Raw genomic sequence first — 16,056 nt, 5'->3', positions numbered from 1 at the left:
TTTTCTTTTAAACTCTGCTCCAGCTCACGGACATGTCCCTCTAGAACGGGTACCTGCCTACGGAAGCGGGAGCAAACTTTACAACAACCCATACTTACTTGTGAGCAGTTGGAAGCCGAGCAGCGTCTTAGCAGCCGGGGAGGGGTTGCTCCTTCACCGGTGTTCGGCAGCAGCGCGACGATAAACAATTGCATGCAGCACTTACCTTCAACAATCGTCCGAGATATTTTGCTGAAAATTTTCAGCTCTTCAAGACGAAAAATCTCAGTCCAGAATTCTAAAATATCAGGAATCTGAATTGATCTCGTGGTCGCAACGACGTGAGCAACACAAAACTGCCGCCACTCGATAACCCGGAAGCGATAACACAAATTACCTAGGCTGATCTTTGTTGCATTCAATTCAATGCAGTAAATGATATGATGTTTATGATAACAAAGTCATGGTATTGGGTGGTAAAATAGTTGTTGAACATAACCACTGTTTAACATACGCTCACCGCAATATGATGGAGCCTCCACAGACTCTGCCAGTATGCCGGTCTTGTGCCCAAATCCGACTCCTGTGCAGATTCCTCCCCCCCTCGCGTGAACGCGCATTCTGCTATTCTGCTGCGCTTCCAACAAAAGCGATCGTATTCTATATAAAACGCTTATTAAAACAATAAAGCGAGCTAATTATAACAATTGGGAGATCCTAGTCTATATAACGTGTTTATTTAAACAATAAAGTGCGATCGTATTCTACAAAATGCGTTTGTTAACGCGGATAAAAAATTCACCAACGTCAATGTACGCTATGATTTCCGCAATCACAACTAATTGTACACAAATAATATTTATTTGATTTACTATAATATCCGTATGTAATGTATTTTTTATTGTGAATGAAACCCTGGTTGCATTGGATCCCGCAGTGTAAACAAATTGTTGTTGTTTTTTTTCATTTAAAATCGGGCTTCCCTGTCTATACTGTTTGCAAAATAAGACACGCTTTAAACCTTATTATGCTCTTTGGTTTTGGGATCCAACTACAGAGGAATACCTCCACTTTGCGATGTGTTACTGAATAGGTGTTTGACCAATCTAGTTCGTTTTTATTACTACTACTACTAATTATAATAGTAGTATTATGAGAAACGTCTGAAAGTTTTCAAATTCACTGTGCTGACATATTGATGCCACAGAAGTTTACTCTACAAGTTACAAGTCTGTATCTCCAACAGAGTCTGTTTTAGCAGGGGGGGGGGGGGGGATTTGGGCAGGCAAGATGCCTGCCCAAATAATAATAATAATAATGCATTTTATTTAAAAGCACCTTTCAGGCCACCCAACGACACTGTACAGACAATGAAAAAAAATACAATTTAAAAAGTTGTAAGCGAAATAATAAATAAAAAAAAAAACAAGACATAAAATCATAAAAACATAGGAAATGGAGAAGCTATGTGTTGTAGGCAGTCCTGAACAGGTGTGTTTTTAGACGGGACTTAAAAGTGGAGAGAGGTGTGCAGTTTTGGAGGTCCGGAGGTAGATTGTTCCAAAGCTTGGGAGCAGCGCAACTGAAGGCTCTGGCTCCCATGGTGCTCAGGTGGGCAGGGGGCACTGACAGTCGGAGGGAGGACGAGGATCTGAGGGAGCGAGTGGGGACGTGCACCTGGAGAAGGTCGGACAGGTAAGGAGGAGCCAGGTTGTGAATGGACATATATGTATATAGGATCAGTTTGTAGCTGATGCGATGCTGAATAGGAAGCCAGTGTAGCTGTTGGAGAACGGGGGTGATGTGCTGCTGGCAAGATGTTTTTGTGATGATGCGAGCAGAGGCGTGTTGAACCAGCTGAATTTTATGGAGGGACTTTTGAGGAAGGCCGAAGAGGAGAGCATTGCAGTAGTCAAGGCGGGATGTGACAAGACTGTGGACGAGAATAGCAGTGGTGCGGGGGGTGAGGGAAGGGCGGAGTCTGGTAATATTGCGGAAGTGGAAATAAGCAGTGCGGGTGATGGTGTTGATATGTGAGTGGAAGGTAAGCATGCTATCCAGGATGACACCCAGACTCTTGACCTGGGGGGAAGGGGACACTAAGGAGCTGTTAATGTTGAGAGAGAAATTGTTTACTTTGGATAAAGTGGATTTGGTGCCAAGAAGGAGGAATTCTGTTTTATTGGCATTTAATTTAAGAAAGTTTGTTGTGAACCATGTTTTGAGTCGGAAAGGCAAGAGGTGAGGGAGGGAGGTGGCCAAATCCTCCCCCCCCCCCCCCCCCCTGCTAACTCCTGAAAAAAAACTCCAAGTGACCCCAAATTCACTGTGCTGACTTATTAATGCCACAGAAGGTTACTCTAGAAGTTACAAGTCTGTATCTCTAACAGAGTCTGTTTTAGCAGGGGGGGGGAGGATTTTGGGCAGGCAAAATGCCTGCCCAAAATCCTCCCCCCCCTGCTAACTCCTGAATAAAATTTCCAAATGACCCCAAATTCACTGTGCTGACTTATTAATGCCACAGAAGGTTACTCTAGAAGTTACAAGTCTGTACATCTAACAGAGTCTGTTTTAGCAGGGGGGGGAGGATTTGGGCAGGTATTTTGCCTGTCGTTGTGTTTTTGTTCTCATCAATTCCAGCTGCTGATAATGGCCCAATTGCCTCCATTTGCAACAAGGCCATGATTGGAGCTGGGCCCTTTTAAAAAGAAGATTTATAGAGGAAAGTGGAAAAGGGCTGTGAAAATTACGGTTTGAGACACTTCTGTTTTGCTACAATTTTTATCAACATTCTTTGCTCTTCCAAGCAACCGTTTTGGCCAAGCCCTATTGTTCGTTTGCCTTTTTTTTGTGCATTAAATTTAAAAGTAACCAAGTGCCATAGTTTTGATGTGCGTGGTTTTATTATGAGGACATTACAAGCAATATAGAAAGTACAAAAAAATAAGCATTTAAAAATGGGTAAATCTAGTTTTAATGCTGTTTGCATTAAATAGACAATTTATTGACTATAAAGTTGTTGTATCGTACTTGGAATCTTTGAACCAATCCTTGTAATTTTTTAGAAAACTTCAAAAAAAAAATTGTGTTAGCAGGTCAGATTTGACCTGTTATTCAAATCAGCCTGAAATTACTTTCAAATTAGTTACCTTTCAACATTTTTTCACCTCAGAGTTAACTTAAGATGTATTCATATCTATTGAAATATTTCACAAATTAAAATATGTTTGGCGCAATAGGTAGGGCGTGGGTCGTGATGAGAATAATATCACAGGTATAACACTTAACTGGTCCAGGACTACTTTCTGCGGATGAATATATGTCACGCATCAACCCCTTACCATTTAAAGTAATGTGCGTAAACTATTTTGTTTTTCTATGTACCACTCGTTTTATAATAAGATGTCTTAAAATCCACTGATAACATTTCCAAAAGTGAAGTGATAAAAATAGTGATTTTGTATTATATGCCATGCAAAAGAATATTATAATACAGTACACCTTTTACGCACAGGGGTGATGCGTGACATATATTCATCCGCGAAACGTAGTCCTGGCCCAGTTAAGTGTTGTACCTGTGATATTATTCTCATCGCGACCCGCGCCCTACCTATTGCGCCAAACATATTTTAATTTGTGAAATATTACAATAGATATGAATACATCTTAAGTTAACTCTGAGGTGAAAACATGTTGAAAGGTAACTAATTTGAAAGTAATTTCAGGCTGATTTGAATAACAGGTCAAATCTGACCTGTTAACACAATTTTTTTTTTGAAGTTTTCTAAAAAATTACAAGGATTGGTTCAAAGATTCCAAGTAAAATATAACAACTGTATAGTCAATAAATTGTCTATTTAATGCAAACGGCATTAAAATGCCTGCCCAAATCCTCCCCCCCTGCTAAAACAGACTCTGTTAGAGATACAGACTTGTAACTTCTAGAGTAACCTTCTGTGGCATTAATAAGTTAGCACAGTGAATTTGGGGTCACTTGGAGTTTTTTTCCAGGAGTTAGCAGGGGGGGGGGGGGGGGAGGATTTGGGCAGGCGTGTGTCTTATTTTGCAAACAGTATAGACAGGGAAGTCCGATTTTAAATGAAAAAAACAACAACAATTTGTTTACACCGCGGGATCCAAAGCAACCAGGGTTTAATTCACAATAAAAAAGACATTACATACGGATATTATAGTAAATCAAATAAATATTATTTGTGTACAATTAGTTGTGATTGTGGAAATCATAGCGTACATTGACGTTGGTGAATTTTTTATCCGCGTTAACAAACGCATTTTGTAGAATACGATCGCACTTTATTGTTTAAATAAACACGTTATATAGACTAGGATCTCCCAATTGTTATAATTAGCTCACTTTATTTTTTTAAAAGCGTATTATATAGAATACGATCGCTTTTGTCGGAAGCGTACAATGACATTGGTGACTTTTGCATCCGCGTTAACAAACGCAATTTGTAGAATACGATCGCACTTTATTGTTTAAATAAACGCGTTATATAGACTAGGATCTCCCAATTGTTATAATTAGCTCGCTTTATTGTTTTAATAAGCGTTTTATATAGAATACGATCGCTTTTGTTGGAAGCGCAGCAGAATGCGCGTTCACGCGAGGGCAGCAGAATGCGCGTTCACGCGAGGGGGGGGGGGGATCTGCACAGTAGTCGGATTTGGGCACAACACCTGGCCAAAGAGGTGAGAGCGGTGCTAGGAATCAAATAGACTGAACCATTTCAAGGCAGTGGAGTATTTCCGACGCTGTGTTGTTTCCTTTTTTAGGGTTTTAATCACATTTAGACCTATCATTTCCTTAATTAAGGAAAGGAGAGTTTTAAAAAGATATAATTTCTGGGTGCTTGGGTTGAATTTGGGGGTGCTTGAGCCCCAAAAATAACTTAAAACCTAAAAGGTCCAAAGTATGGAAAGCTGACGACATGAAAATCAGAGATAATGGAGAAATGATGAGAATCACTGGAGGAAAAGGAAGAAACGAGGAGTGAAATAGAAGGGAAAATACGACCATCATTGCATTCGATTTAAAAACTCGAAAACAAATAAAAGTTTTTTTCGTTAACAAGAATAATAAAAGAACTAAAAACTTGGGTTTGAAATATTTTTATTTGAGGTAGAATGAAATTAAATTAAAAATTAGAAAGTAAAACAGACTTGGAAATGACTAAGGCAACAAAGCTCATAAAACTAAGCCAGGTATTTAACATTTGCAACAAGTTGTTGATCCTTTTTCCGAGTGCAAATGAGATGTGCTTCACCATAAATAACTTATTTTTGTTGATGTTGTTTTTTACTGCAAAATATTTACCCCACTATAGCATTCATTAATAAAAATGTGTTTCTCGCATAAAAAGAGCAGAAAAAACATTTTATATGCTGATAAGACAATCTGAGGATACATTACAATGTCAGTGTTTTTCTAAAAAAATGTATTTTTTTTCCTCATTGTAAACCACGTTAGGCCCTGATTTGAACAAGTTGAATAAACTACACAATTATGTTCACAAACCAAAAATAAATCAAAGAAAAATACTAAATATTCACAGTACAGAGAAAATTAACATGATGAAATAAAAAAAACACAAAAGAACAACGATCTACTTTTGAAAAAAATCTAGTTTGCTATGATTTTATTTGACCGGTCGAATTGAGGTTCTGGCAATACGGACAAGACCGCACTTGATTAAGAAACTTAAAGTACAATAATAATAATAATGATTATAAATAATACTAAAAAACTGACTGCACCTGCACTGTCACGTAATTGGTGCCGCGCTCCTGCCTATGTTTATGTGTGCTTATCTTCACCGTAAGTAAAAATAATTTTAAACTAACAGAAATTAAAAAGAGTATCCCTAATTTCAAAATAATGTATTACTGTTGTATACTTTGGAAAAAAATATCTAAGTCAGGGGTCTCCAACTAGGCTGTCCCCAAGGACAGCTGAGGTGCCCATAGACCTGTTCTGAAAAATAAATCTCACAAATTCATTGTGATTTTCTAGTAAAAATAATTTAGTGCTTGACCAAGTCTACCCTACTTCCAATAATTAATATGGTAATAACATAATAACAACATAGTAATGACATGATGTTGGTATTCTAGAAATGCATATCAAACTGGGAGCCCTTTGTGCTATAGTGACAAAGAGTCGTTTTCAGCTAAAAGTTGGAGACCCTTGGTCTAAATTAAATGATAAATGGCACACGTGGTAAATCTGATATTTATCGTAATCGTTTGATCGTACATCCAGAACTTTATTGGATTTATTGGATTTACTCTGTGTCAGGAGACGAATTCGGCGAGGTGGATGCAGAGGATTGGTCCGCCTCTCCCACGTCCTGTTTGAATCCGTTGCCAGCAGTTTGTGATGACCCGAAAGAACACTCCTTCTCGCGCTTCTTTTGCTTCATGCGCCTATTTTGGAACCAAATCTTTACCTGGGTCTCGTTCAGCTCGAGCGTGGCAGCGATTTCCACCCTGCGTGCCCGCGTCAAATACTTGCTGAAGTGAAACTCTTTCTCCAATTCTGTGAGCTGCCGTGTAGTGAAGTTGGTACGCATGTTGTTATTTGGAGCAGCCATTCCGATGCCTGAGACTTTCACTGCACGAAAAACAAACTGTTTTTATAAGCACGTGTGTCAAATTTAACGAGACCTTTTTTGTTTTCTAACCCGTGGGCGTATAAGCGTGGGGTCATCCCATGGTTTGTTTCCCTTCAAAATCCTTCAAAATAAAAAAAGTTGGAATATTGTTATATTCCATGCAGTATTACTCGTGGTTACGACCTGATGCCATTATTGTACCGCCACCCCCACTCCCACTAATCTTCGACCCCAACTAATGAAATAATGTATAAGGTCATGCATCGAAGGGTTAAATGTTCTGCTACGTAAAATAAGCAACAAAAATTGTGTGGGCAATGAGCTAAGAAATGTGCAAAATAATTGTTTGTGTTTTTTGTATATAAAATAAACGTATTTGACATTATTTATTTGACCTTGTTTGTTTTGCTGTGATTAAATATGTTTGTAAGGTTTATTATCAAGGGGAATTAAGTGGGTGTCAGGACATGAACATGAAACGGGACCCATTCGCGCAACGTTGCTCACAGTGTTATTGGGGAAAAAAATGATTGGAGCGCACACTCGGACATGAACAGGAAACAGGATCCATTCGCGTAACGTTGCTCCCAGTGTTATTGGGGAAAAATGATAGGAGCGCACACTAGATCCGGAGATCGTTGGTCGCTGGACAACCGTGACAGGGGGATTACAATCGTAAATAAGAGGATAGTTTGGCAGATATGAATACATTTTTATCTTTATTTTATCTTAACAAACGTGTGTGTCTGTATGTGGGGTTTCAGTTTGTTGAGTGGGGAGGGGATTTTATTTTCTTATTTTACATTGAATGTTTTATACTGCACATTGAGTTGCAAGTCGTACTCTGCAAAGTGCTATATACAAATACATTTTGACTAATTGATGAAATGGGCTTATATTAGAGTAATATACATGGTGGCTGTTGCATACATAAAGGAAGCCCATACGAGTCTGCAAAATATGTTTAATGCACATCAGAGAAACACTTTGCTTTCCTTTTGATTTTTATTTATTTGTGTGTGTAGATGGCTTTGGGGCAGGCCTCTCACAACAACTGTGCAATAAAGGCATTAATTGAAATTACATAGTGTTAAAAAAACAAAACCATCTTATATGCTGAGACGAATTTGATTGTTTTTTTCTTATAACTATTGAGCTTCATTTTAAAGAAAGGATAGGCCATACTACGCCCTCCAACTTTGCGAGTTACATTTTTTTTATTAAGAAAAGATAACATCAAAATTGATTTCATCACATTTTTATTCATGCTATTTTTGGCATTGACTTAAAAAAGAATTAAAAAAATAACTATTTGTTACAAGGCTAACTTATCCTATTTTACTTATCCAGTCATCCAAAAAATAAGGGCAAGAACAGATAAAAATGTATTGCAAAAAGTTAATTGCAACACACAAATGTACACTTTTCAAATCACACGTCTATTGACCCATCCAGTCCTCTGCCCACTGCCCGAAGACAGCCAACCTCCCCTTCCCACGACCCTGGTGAAGGTATTTTTTAACTGTACCTTGTGTTTCTTTTTTGTTAGTTATAATTTTCTTTTTAGTCATATCACTATTTTATATTTTGTATGCAGCGACCTTGGATGTCCTGAAAGGCGCTTCGAAAATAAAATGTGTTATTTTTATTACTACTGACCTATTTTCGGTGGATTCCGCTTAACCTTCATCCATTCAAATGTTTTTCCCTGATCGTCGTGATGATTTTCCCACTCCTCTCGTTCCAGGGAGACTGCAGGTATATTTTTATATCCACCCACGTGTGGAAGTCCCATATAGCAGGCTGCGTCGAGGCCGGGGCTAACCTGAGGTGCGTAATGGGGAGGGATCAAGGTGCTCTGTCCATAACAAGTTGCGGCCTGGGTTCCGTAACTTTGAGCAACGGTGGGGGCCGATGTCGAGAATGTGGTTTGATGACAATAGGTGGATGTTACTTGCTCGTCAAGGAAATATTGATGATGGATGGTGTTGGTGGGGCCTGTTGATGAAATGTAGTCTGCATTTGTGGTGCAGGCCTGGCCCAAATAGGCGCCACTATTGACAGTAATTCCGCTCGGATAGGAAGACAGCAATCCACTTTGGGTGTCTTCGAAGTGATTGTAGTAACCATTTTGCGTCGGACAATACTCATTTTGCGATGTTTGGTGGTGATGCTGCGCCGGTTCATTCGTCTCATTTGGTCCACCACTGTCAGTGGCCACTTGCAAACCTTCATCCAAATTGAAAATCACCCTGGAACTTCGCGACGTGGTTATGGGAGCTTGAGGAGCAGGGTGGCCCAGTTGGAGGCTGTTGTTGCTCAGTTGGAAACTTTGATCTGGATTTAATGGATGGTGATGTAAATTTTGACTATATCCAGATTTAGGTCTGGAGTAAGATCGATTACTTGCGGAAAATTGCATCAATGAGTTCATATTTGATGTGTCCATGCAGAATCTAAGGAGAAAAAAAATATATAAGGAAAATAAAAATCTAAAACAGAATAAACCAAACTGGTTCAAATTGTCTCCCTGCTCACTGCCCGAAGACGTGGGCTCCACTAACAAACCTTCAATGAACCTACACGCTTAAAAATTACTCTTGGCCCATATTAGCTTTTGTTTTTTTCGTTTTGTGAATTGCAAATAAATTATTTCGAACCAAATGCTATTAAATCATAACAATTAAATGCAAAGTGAATAAGGGTCTTGGAAACTCAATGGAAACATTTCAAGAAAGCTATATGTAATGGAACAATTTGACTCCAAGGGTGAGAAGTGCCGAAAAAAAGAAAAAACTATTAAATAAATTATTATGACAGCACAACATAATGAATCAAGTAAAATCTAATTTGCAATTCACAAAGTTACAAAAGTGATACGACAAAAAAAAACTGTCACTTGCACCCAAAATGAAGTAAAATACAACTAAGGTTCGGTTCCCTCAAAACGGATTGAGACGAGACTTGCTTCAGATATGCGTGAGTGAATGTGTGCACGCTTGGGCTGAGCGTGCGCGTAACCAATACGTGTACTTTCGGGCCTATATAAATTAAATGAAAAGGGACGGCCAATGTGAACTAAACTGATTCTGCGTGCGTAAGGAGGTCTACGAAAAATGAATACAACATGGGAAAAACAATCTTTTCACCTCTTTGTGGTCACACATGTGATAGTCCGTCTTCATCCATCCTCTAATGTATTTTCTCCTCACGCGACTTTCCTCGTTTCCGTCAGTTTTCTATGTCACCTTCTTTCTTCGTTCTCCCCAAGTCACGTGACCCGTCATCACGTCGCCTGGGGTGACAGAAGGCCCAGAAGTTTGTTAGCTGGAGTAAAATGGCGAGGGAACCACTGTATCCGTGTGCGCGGGCACGTGAAAGACCAGGAACAGGCAAGACTTCTGTGCGCGCGTTTGTATTTGCACACGCGCCTCATCCATCACTTGCAGTGACATTAGCACGACAAAAAGACTTCAATCAAACTGACCCATCAATCTGATATCAGCACGAATATGTCAGGGAAACGACAGGGTGAGAGAATAAAAGAGGAACCAGCCGGTTGCTCTCTGGTGCAGTTTTTTTTGTAATAATGCTCTTAAAAATAGCAAACACTACTTCACCACGGGCACCAAAGAATGTTGCTTTCAAGTGCTATATTGTATTATTATTATGATGATGATGATGATGATGATCATTATTATTATTATTAAATGGGCAGCTGGCTAGATAGATAGATAGATAGATAGATAGATAGATAGATAGATAGATAGATAGATAGATAGATAGATAGATAGATAGATAGATAGATAGATAGATAGATAGATAGATAGATAGATAGATAGATAGATAGATAGATAGATAGATAGATAGATAGATAGATAGATAGATAGATAGATAGATAGATAGATAGATAGATAGATAGATAGATAGATAGATGTAGACTGAAACTGCATCATAGAGCATTCACATAGCAATTCAGCTCCATAGGGCAAATGCATGGGTAAACCCAAAATTTCAAAAGCACATTTAACCAATTGTGTGGTAATTAAGTTACTTTGGTAATCAGTTATAAGAATGAGATTAAGTCAGACAGTTGGCCTTCTGGTTAACCAAACAGATTCGGATAAATGAATGCTTCTTCTATTTTGTGAAAGTGGGAAGTTTAAAAATGCAGAGAAATCCCACTTTGCACACGAGCACTTAATACGATTCATTCTAAACTACAAAATAACGATACAATTCTAAATGTGTCTCAGGAACAGGATATATTAAAACTACGTTTGTGGCATGTTTGAGTGTCTTCTATTAAGAATAAATAAAGGATCAATTTGTCAGTAAAAAAAAAGTATTGAAGCGGTGCTGAGTGGTCAAACAGTTTTCAGAAATGGAACTGCGGTATCTGCGGAAGTCATGAAGAGTGAGGTGGGTGGGTAACAAGGGTGGCGGTTAATGATCACACTGTGAATGAAAGCCAGGAGAGCGAGCAAGTGGGCAGGAAGAATGCAAGAACAGACTGTTACAAGATGAAGATTAAATGACACCCACGCGACTGTCTGCGTTTTCAAGGGACTAAAGGGTGGAAAGACACCAAGGTTAAAAGGTGACATTTAATTACGTCGCTTCCTACATTTCTTAGAGTCCATTTGTGCATTTGCATCAAGTTGTTTGGGATTTCTGTGTTTGCTACTTTTTTTAGCGCACCGTGTTGGCTCCAGCTCTTCAAACTGTTTTGTGATAACTTTTTATTTTACCGTATTTGTGGCGCACCCTGAGTTTTATGTAAAGTGGCAGACTGGGATGAGCTCGGTTGCCTTAGGGCCAGGCGCCCGCCCCTGAGGCTGGGAGGTCACAGGTTCGAGTCTTGGCAGAGGCAAGATTTACAGCATTTTGTGAGATGGTTCATATTTTCACAGAAAAGCGACTTGTATGCAATCGCCTGTGATTTTTATGCCTTCTCCCGTGGGAAAGCCAAAAGTTTACATAAGCCAAAGAGGACACGTGACATCACACGCTGTGCGTTGTTTGCAGAAGTTTGGTTTTATCAGGGTCTTTTACTTTGTAATGAATACTCAAATAAACCACAATTTAACTCATGTGTGCTTCCGTTCTATTTTTAAATACACACACGTGTTTGCTTGTCTATGAGTTAAGGCAGCCGCAGCACAGGTCACCCGCGCCCTATCGGGTGGTGCGCCCTGTGTAGTGATAAATACAGAAATAGAACCAGCTACGGAGATTTTGCCTTTTAACACAGTGCAGCCTATGGTTGTGAAAATATATTTCTTTGTATCTTGTTTTACTTTTGCTTTAACCCATAAAAGAAAACGAGATGATCAACGTTGGTCCAGCTTTTTGTCGTGACTTGTTCTCAAATAGTACTCTGAACCTTGTCAAATGTAATATCACCCAGAGTAACTCGGTCATGTGTCATATTTGATCCTAATCTGTTGTTAGAGATACATGTAATAACTATCACTAGAAAACTTTTCTTCCATGTCACGAGAAGTAGGACAGACCAAAAGGCAGGATAGAAGGACATATAAAATGTGGGAGATGATCAAACTCCACTTATCACAAATGAAAAGGGAGGACGAAACCAGACAGCTGAGGACAGAAAACTTAAGAGAGGGACTTAAGTGGGAAACTTGAGAAGAAATCTTGGGGTCGCGAGAATCTTGAAAATAAGACTTGGGAATACCTTCACGATGATAGTTGGAGTGGCAGGTCTGGGGACGAGGAGGGAAGACTTAAAAATGAGACTTGAGAGGGCGACCTGAGAGGGAGACTCGGCTAATTGGATCATTGGCAGCACCTTTGTAGCTCCTGGGCAAGAAAATTGTGAGGGGGACTGGAAAATGAGGTAATTGGAGAAGTAGAGGGACTGCAGATGCCAAACCATGACATTAGAACTCCATAATATTGTGAAAATTAGGTCAATGCTGTCAAAATTAGATGTTGGGATTATATTTCATGTGTTTATCACCTGTCGGCTTGATTACTGTAATAAATTGCTCCCGGGTCTCTCGATGTCTTGCCTCAAAAGATTGCAGCTGGTTCAAAATGCAGCAGTAAGACTTTTGACTCGGACAAGAATGATTGATCATATCACTTGAATTTCAAGTTAAACTTGACCGGCTCCCTGAGTTTCAGATGTGACTTTAAGGTTCTTTTACTAACATACAAAAGTTAGCATGGACCCTTTCAGCTCTCTGATTTGGATTCCCCCTAAGTTCCTGCTCAGAGCCTCATCTCTGAAAAAGCTGTTCTATTCGTGACTCCAAGGGCCAAGAAGAAATCTTAAGGCTTGAAAGCATTCTCCATTTGGGCCTGGTGCTGTGGAATGCTGTGCCCTCATTTGATAAGATCTGAAACCTCGTTTGAAGTGTTTGAATCTCGACTTTAAACACACTCATATTCTATTGCTTATGACTGATGCCAACCTCATACTTTTCATGTCCGTTCTGGCTGCCAGGCTGGTGGTGGTAGTGTGGGGGAGAAGGACAACCTAGGATGAGTAAGCGGACCAGCACCTGGACCTGAACTATGTCACCATCTGCAATGACCAGCTGGCTTAGATGGGAAGCTGCGTCGTTGCCGTCTTGGACTTCTTGAACAATTTACATATTACCTTTTTTTTATTGTTGATGTTGACTATGTTCTGTGTAATATTACCCAATGTAACATCTTCTGCAGCCCGGTCATTCTAGAAAGGGAATTCCCTATTGTGTGACCTCTTCTATAGGGTTCTCATTTTCCTCAAGTCGAGGTTTTTGAGCTTTTCCTTCCTGGTATGCCGGTTTCAGATCAGGTGATGGCATAAATGTGTCCTGTGCAGTCTTTTGAGACATTTTGTGAATAAGGCTTACACAATTAAATGTGACTTGACTTGAATAATTTTTTTCTTTCTGTTTTTTTACCCTCGTCGGACACCTAATTCTAAGTTTACACGCAACTGAAACAATTAAACCTTTGGCCAATAGATGGGGTTTTTTTGCACAAAAAGGCCTCACAACCTGAGTCACAAGTCGTTCTATCCAATACCGTGTTTACCTGTCGGTTGACATGCTTCACTAGAAAATGGTTGGATGTGAACTGCTCTCAGAATCTCAAAATTGCATAGGTGTTGTACAATACAGCACAAACCAGTGCATAACAGTGGTGAGGCACAGTTGTTGTTTCATCATCAAAAGGCTAGGCATCAGATCCCAGGCTCATGAGTAAGTTTCTCTTGATGCTGCACTTTTCGCAGGCAAATGAGTAGAGGTGGGTGGAGTAGCCAAAGATTTTACTCAAGTAAAAGTACTGTTACTTCAAAATAATATTACTTAAGTAAAAGTAGTCATCAAAATACTTACTTGAGTAAAAGTAAAAAAGTGCTTGGTGAAAAAATTACTTAAGTACTGAGTAACTGTAGCAGCATTGTATTTATTGTTTTTTTGAAACAACCAATCAGATCATCAAATTATCAAATTCCTCCAATCAGCCAAAAAACATTTCTTAAGTAACTATGTAACGACTTCAAGGTTGCCTAATGTAGCAGAGTAAAAGTACCGTTTATTCTTCACAAATTTACTCAAGTAAATGTATAGGGATTTAAAAATACTCCTATAAGTACAAAATGTCCCAAAACTTACTCAAGTTAATGTAGCGGAGTAAATGTACTCCGTTACTACCCACCTCTGCAAATGAGTAACCAAAAGTAAAAAACTATTACCATACTGTACAAATGAACTGCCATAGTAACTCTCAAAAGTATTGTTAACCTTGAGTTTAATGATGGGAATGTCGGAATGTATAGCTAAAAGAGTCCTCACCTATCGTTCAAACAGCCTGAAATGGCTCCCTGTTTTTGTGGGTTATACTTACCTGGCAGGGGAGATACCATGATCATGAAGGTGGTTTTTGCAATCCAGAGATGGAATAAGAGCTTGCTCTGTCCACTCCACGCATCGGCCCGGTATTGCAGTACCTCCGGGAACGGTGCATTCGCAATGATCGCAGCAAGGCTTTAAGGCTAGGACCTTAGCTTGGCCTTTTGGCTGAGAGTAAGAGTCCCGGCTCCTAGGCTTTGTAGCGTATTATGAACTGACCGATAACGGAAAATGGATAATGAATAAAGAAGATAGACCAATAACCCTTAAAAAATCCCCCCGCCCCCCGCCTATAATTGGTGTTGACATTTTAATCTGCTTTCAATACTCATCCGATATACCAAGGGCTATTTTGAGTGCTTCTGGGACTGCATGATTATGCAATTATAGCTCTTTATTTTGAGAAAAACTTAAATGGAATAGCAGCTACTGTCCGGAAGCCTTAAAAAAACTACATATTCAATCAGCGAAGTCACATAATCAAGGATAGGACATTTTGAAACTTGTAATAGGTTGATTATTATTAACTTTTAATAATTGTATTAAAACACACAAAGCACGTGACCAACTAAACCTTTGATCTGCCACCCCCAAACACGTGGGGGTAACATGGAAAATGTGAGCCCATTCCCACTGGGCCTCGCATGATTACTGGCACACTGGGAGAAAGAACTGTTTGGAATTTTAGGACCTTTCATATTCAATATCATGAATCTGTCACTCCCCCCTGTCATTGTTCTGAAAGTTTTTAGGCTTACTATCATTAGTAATATACTTAGATGACACACATTAAATAAAAAATCCTCTGATATTATAGGCCGGAGTCAAATTTGTCTTTTCCCCCCGTAAAATTACAATAATCCTTTGCTGTATTTCCAAGTTTTGCTACTTCACGTATTTTCATCATCATTGTGTTTAGCATTCTGATTGGCTAAACAGTTGCCCGTCTCTTTTTTCCCTGTGTTACCTGTACTTCAATAACTTTGCCATCTAAGTTGTATGCAGCACGCAAGCTGACTTGTATCAACCTTCTATCTATTTAGTATGCGACTCCAAGGTTTGGTTATGAACATAACAAAGTTTGCTGGGTCTAGATCCTTCCTATCCTTCTGATTTAGTTGTGCTGTTGTTCGTTGCTTGGCGCCTTTGGTCGCAAAATCCTGTGCTCTTTGTAGAGCAAAGAAGAAGTTTGCAGGCTCAAGAGTGTCATTCATGCTCCAATCTTGTCAAATGCCATGCCAATGGATATCAGAGCATCTGCCTCTGTGAAAGTGTTTAAATCAGAATGGCTTTTGACTACTTTTCTTCTCTTTGGTTCGTTTTCTCCTTTTTTGAAGGAAAAGAGTAATGGATAAACCTGAATACTGAATACTTAATGTTCAAAGCCTTTCCACTTTTCCAGCTACAAGGATTGCCTTTGGGTAATTTTAGTATATTAGTTGTCTATAAAAAGCGAAATATACAAATATACACCTCACGTTTCTGCAGACACTTAATTATTAAGTTTAATTGAACAACACTGATGAAGCATCACTTCGACAAAATAAAAGGTAGTCTGTGTAAAATGTATC

General features: G+C 39.2%; 1 protein-coding gene and 1 pseudogene across 1 annotated transcript; one reads left to right on the top strand and one right to left on the bottom strand.

Annotated features, from left to right (window-relative positions):
• Positions 1-6,256: 6,256 nt before the first annotated feature.
• On the bottom strand, positions 6,257-12,379 carry hoxb1a (homeobox B1a). Its single transcript, XM_088341040.1, has 4 exons — positions 12,313-12,379; positions 9,764-9,909; positions 8,274-9,070; positions 6,257-6,613 (listed from the first exon to the last, which is right to left on the bottom strand). The coding sequence occupies exons 3-4, from the start codon at positions 9,061-9,063 to the stop codon at positions 6,285-6,287; spliced, it is 1,119 nt and encodes a 372-aa protein (XP_088197166.1). The 5' UTR covers positions 9,064-9,070; positions 9,764-9,909; positions 12,313-12,379; the 3' UTR covers positions 6,257-6,284.
• Positions 12,380-14,449: 2,070 nt separating this feature from the next.
• Positions 14,450-14,605, top strand: LOC148373254 (U2 spliceosomal RNA; annotated as a pseudogene).
• The last annotated feature ends 1,451 nt before the right edge of the window (positions 14,606-16,056 follow it).

This window comes from Urocampus carinirostris, chromosome 1 (genome assembly GCF_059441175.1).
Source record: "Urocampus carinirostris isolate Australia breed hairy pipefish chromosome 1, RoL_Ucar_1.0, whole genome shotgun sequence".
NCBI lineage: Eukaryota > Metazoa > Chordata > Actinopteri > Syngnathiformes > Syngnathidae > Urocampus > Urocampus carinirostris.
This window is presented reverse-complemented; position numbering and strand designations above follow the sequence as displayed.

Coding starts and splice junctions, on each gene's coding strand:
- hoxb1a (XM_088341040.1), bottom strand. CDS start 9,063: ATGGACACATCAAATATGAACTCATTGATGCAATTTTCCGCAAGTAAT. Junction 6,614..8,273: donor GCGGAATCCACCGAAAATAG/GTCAGTAGTAAT, acceptor TTTTTCGTGCAG/TGAAAGTCTCAGGCATCGGA.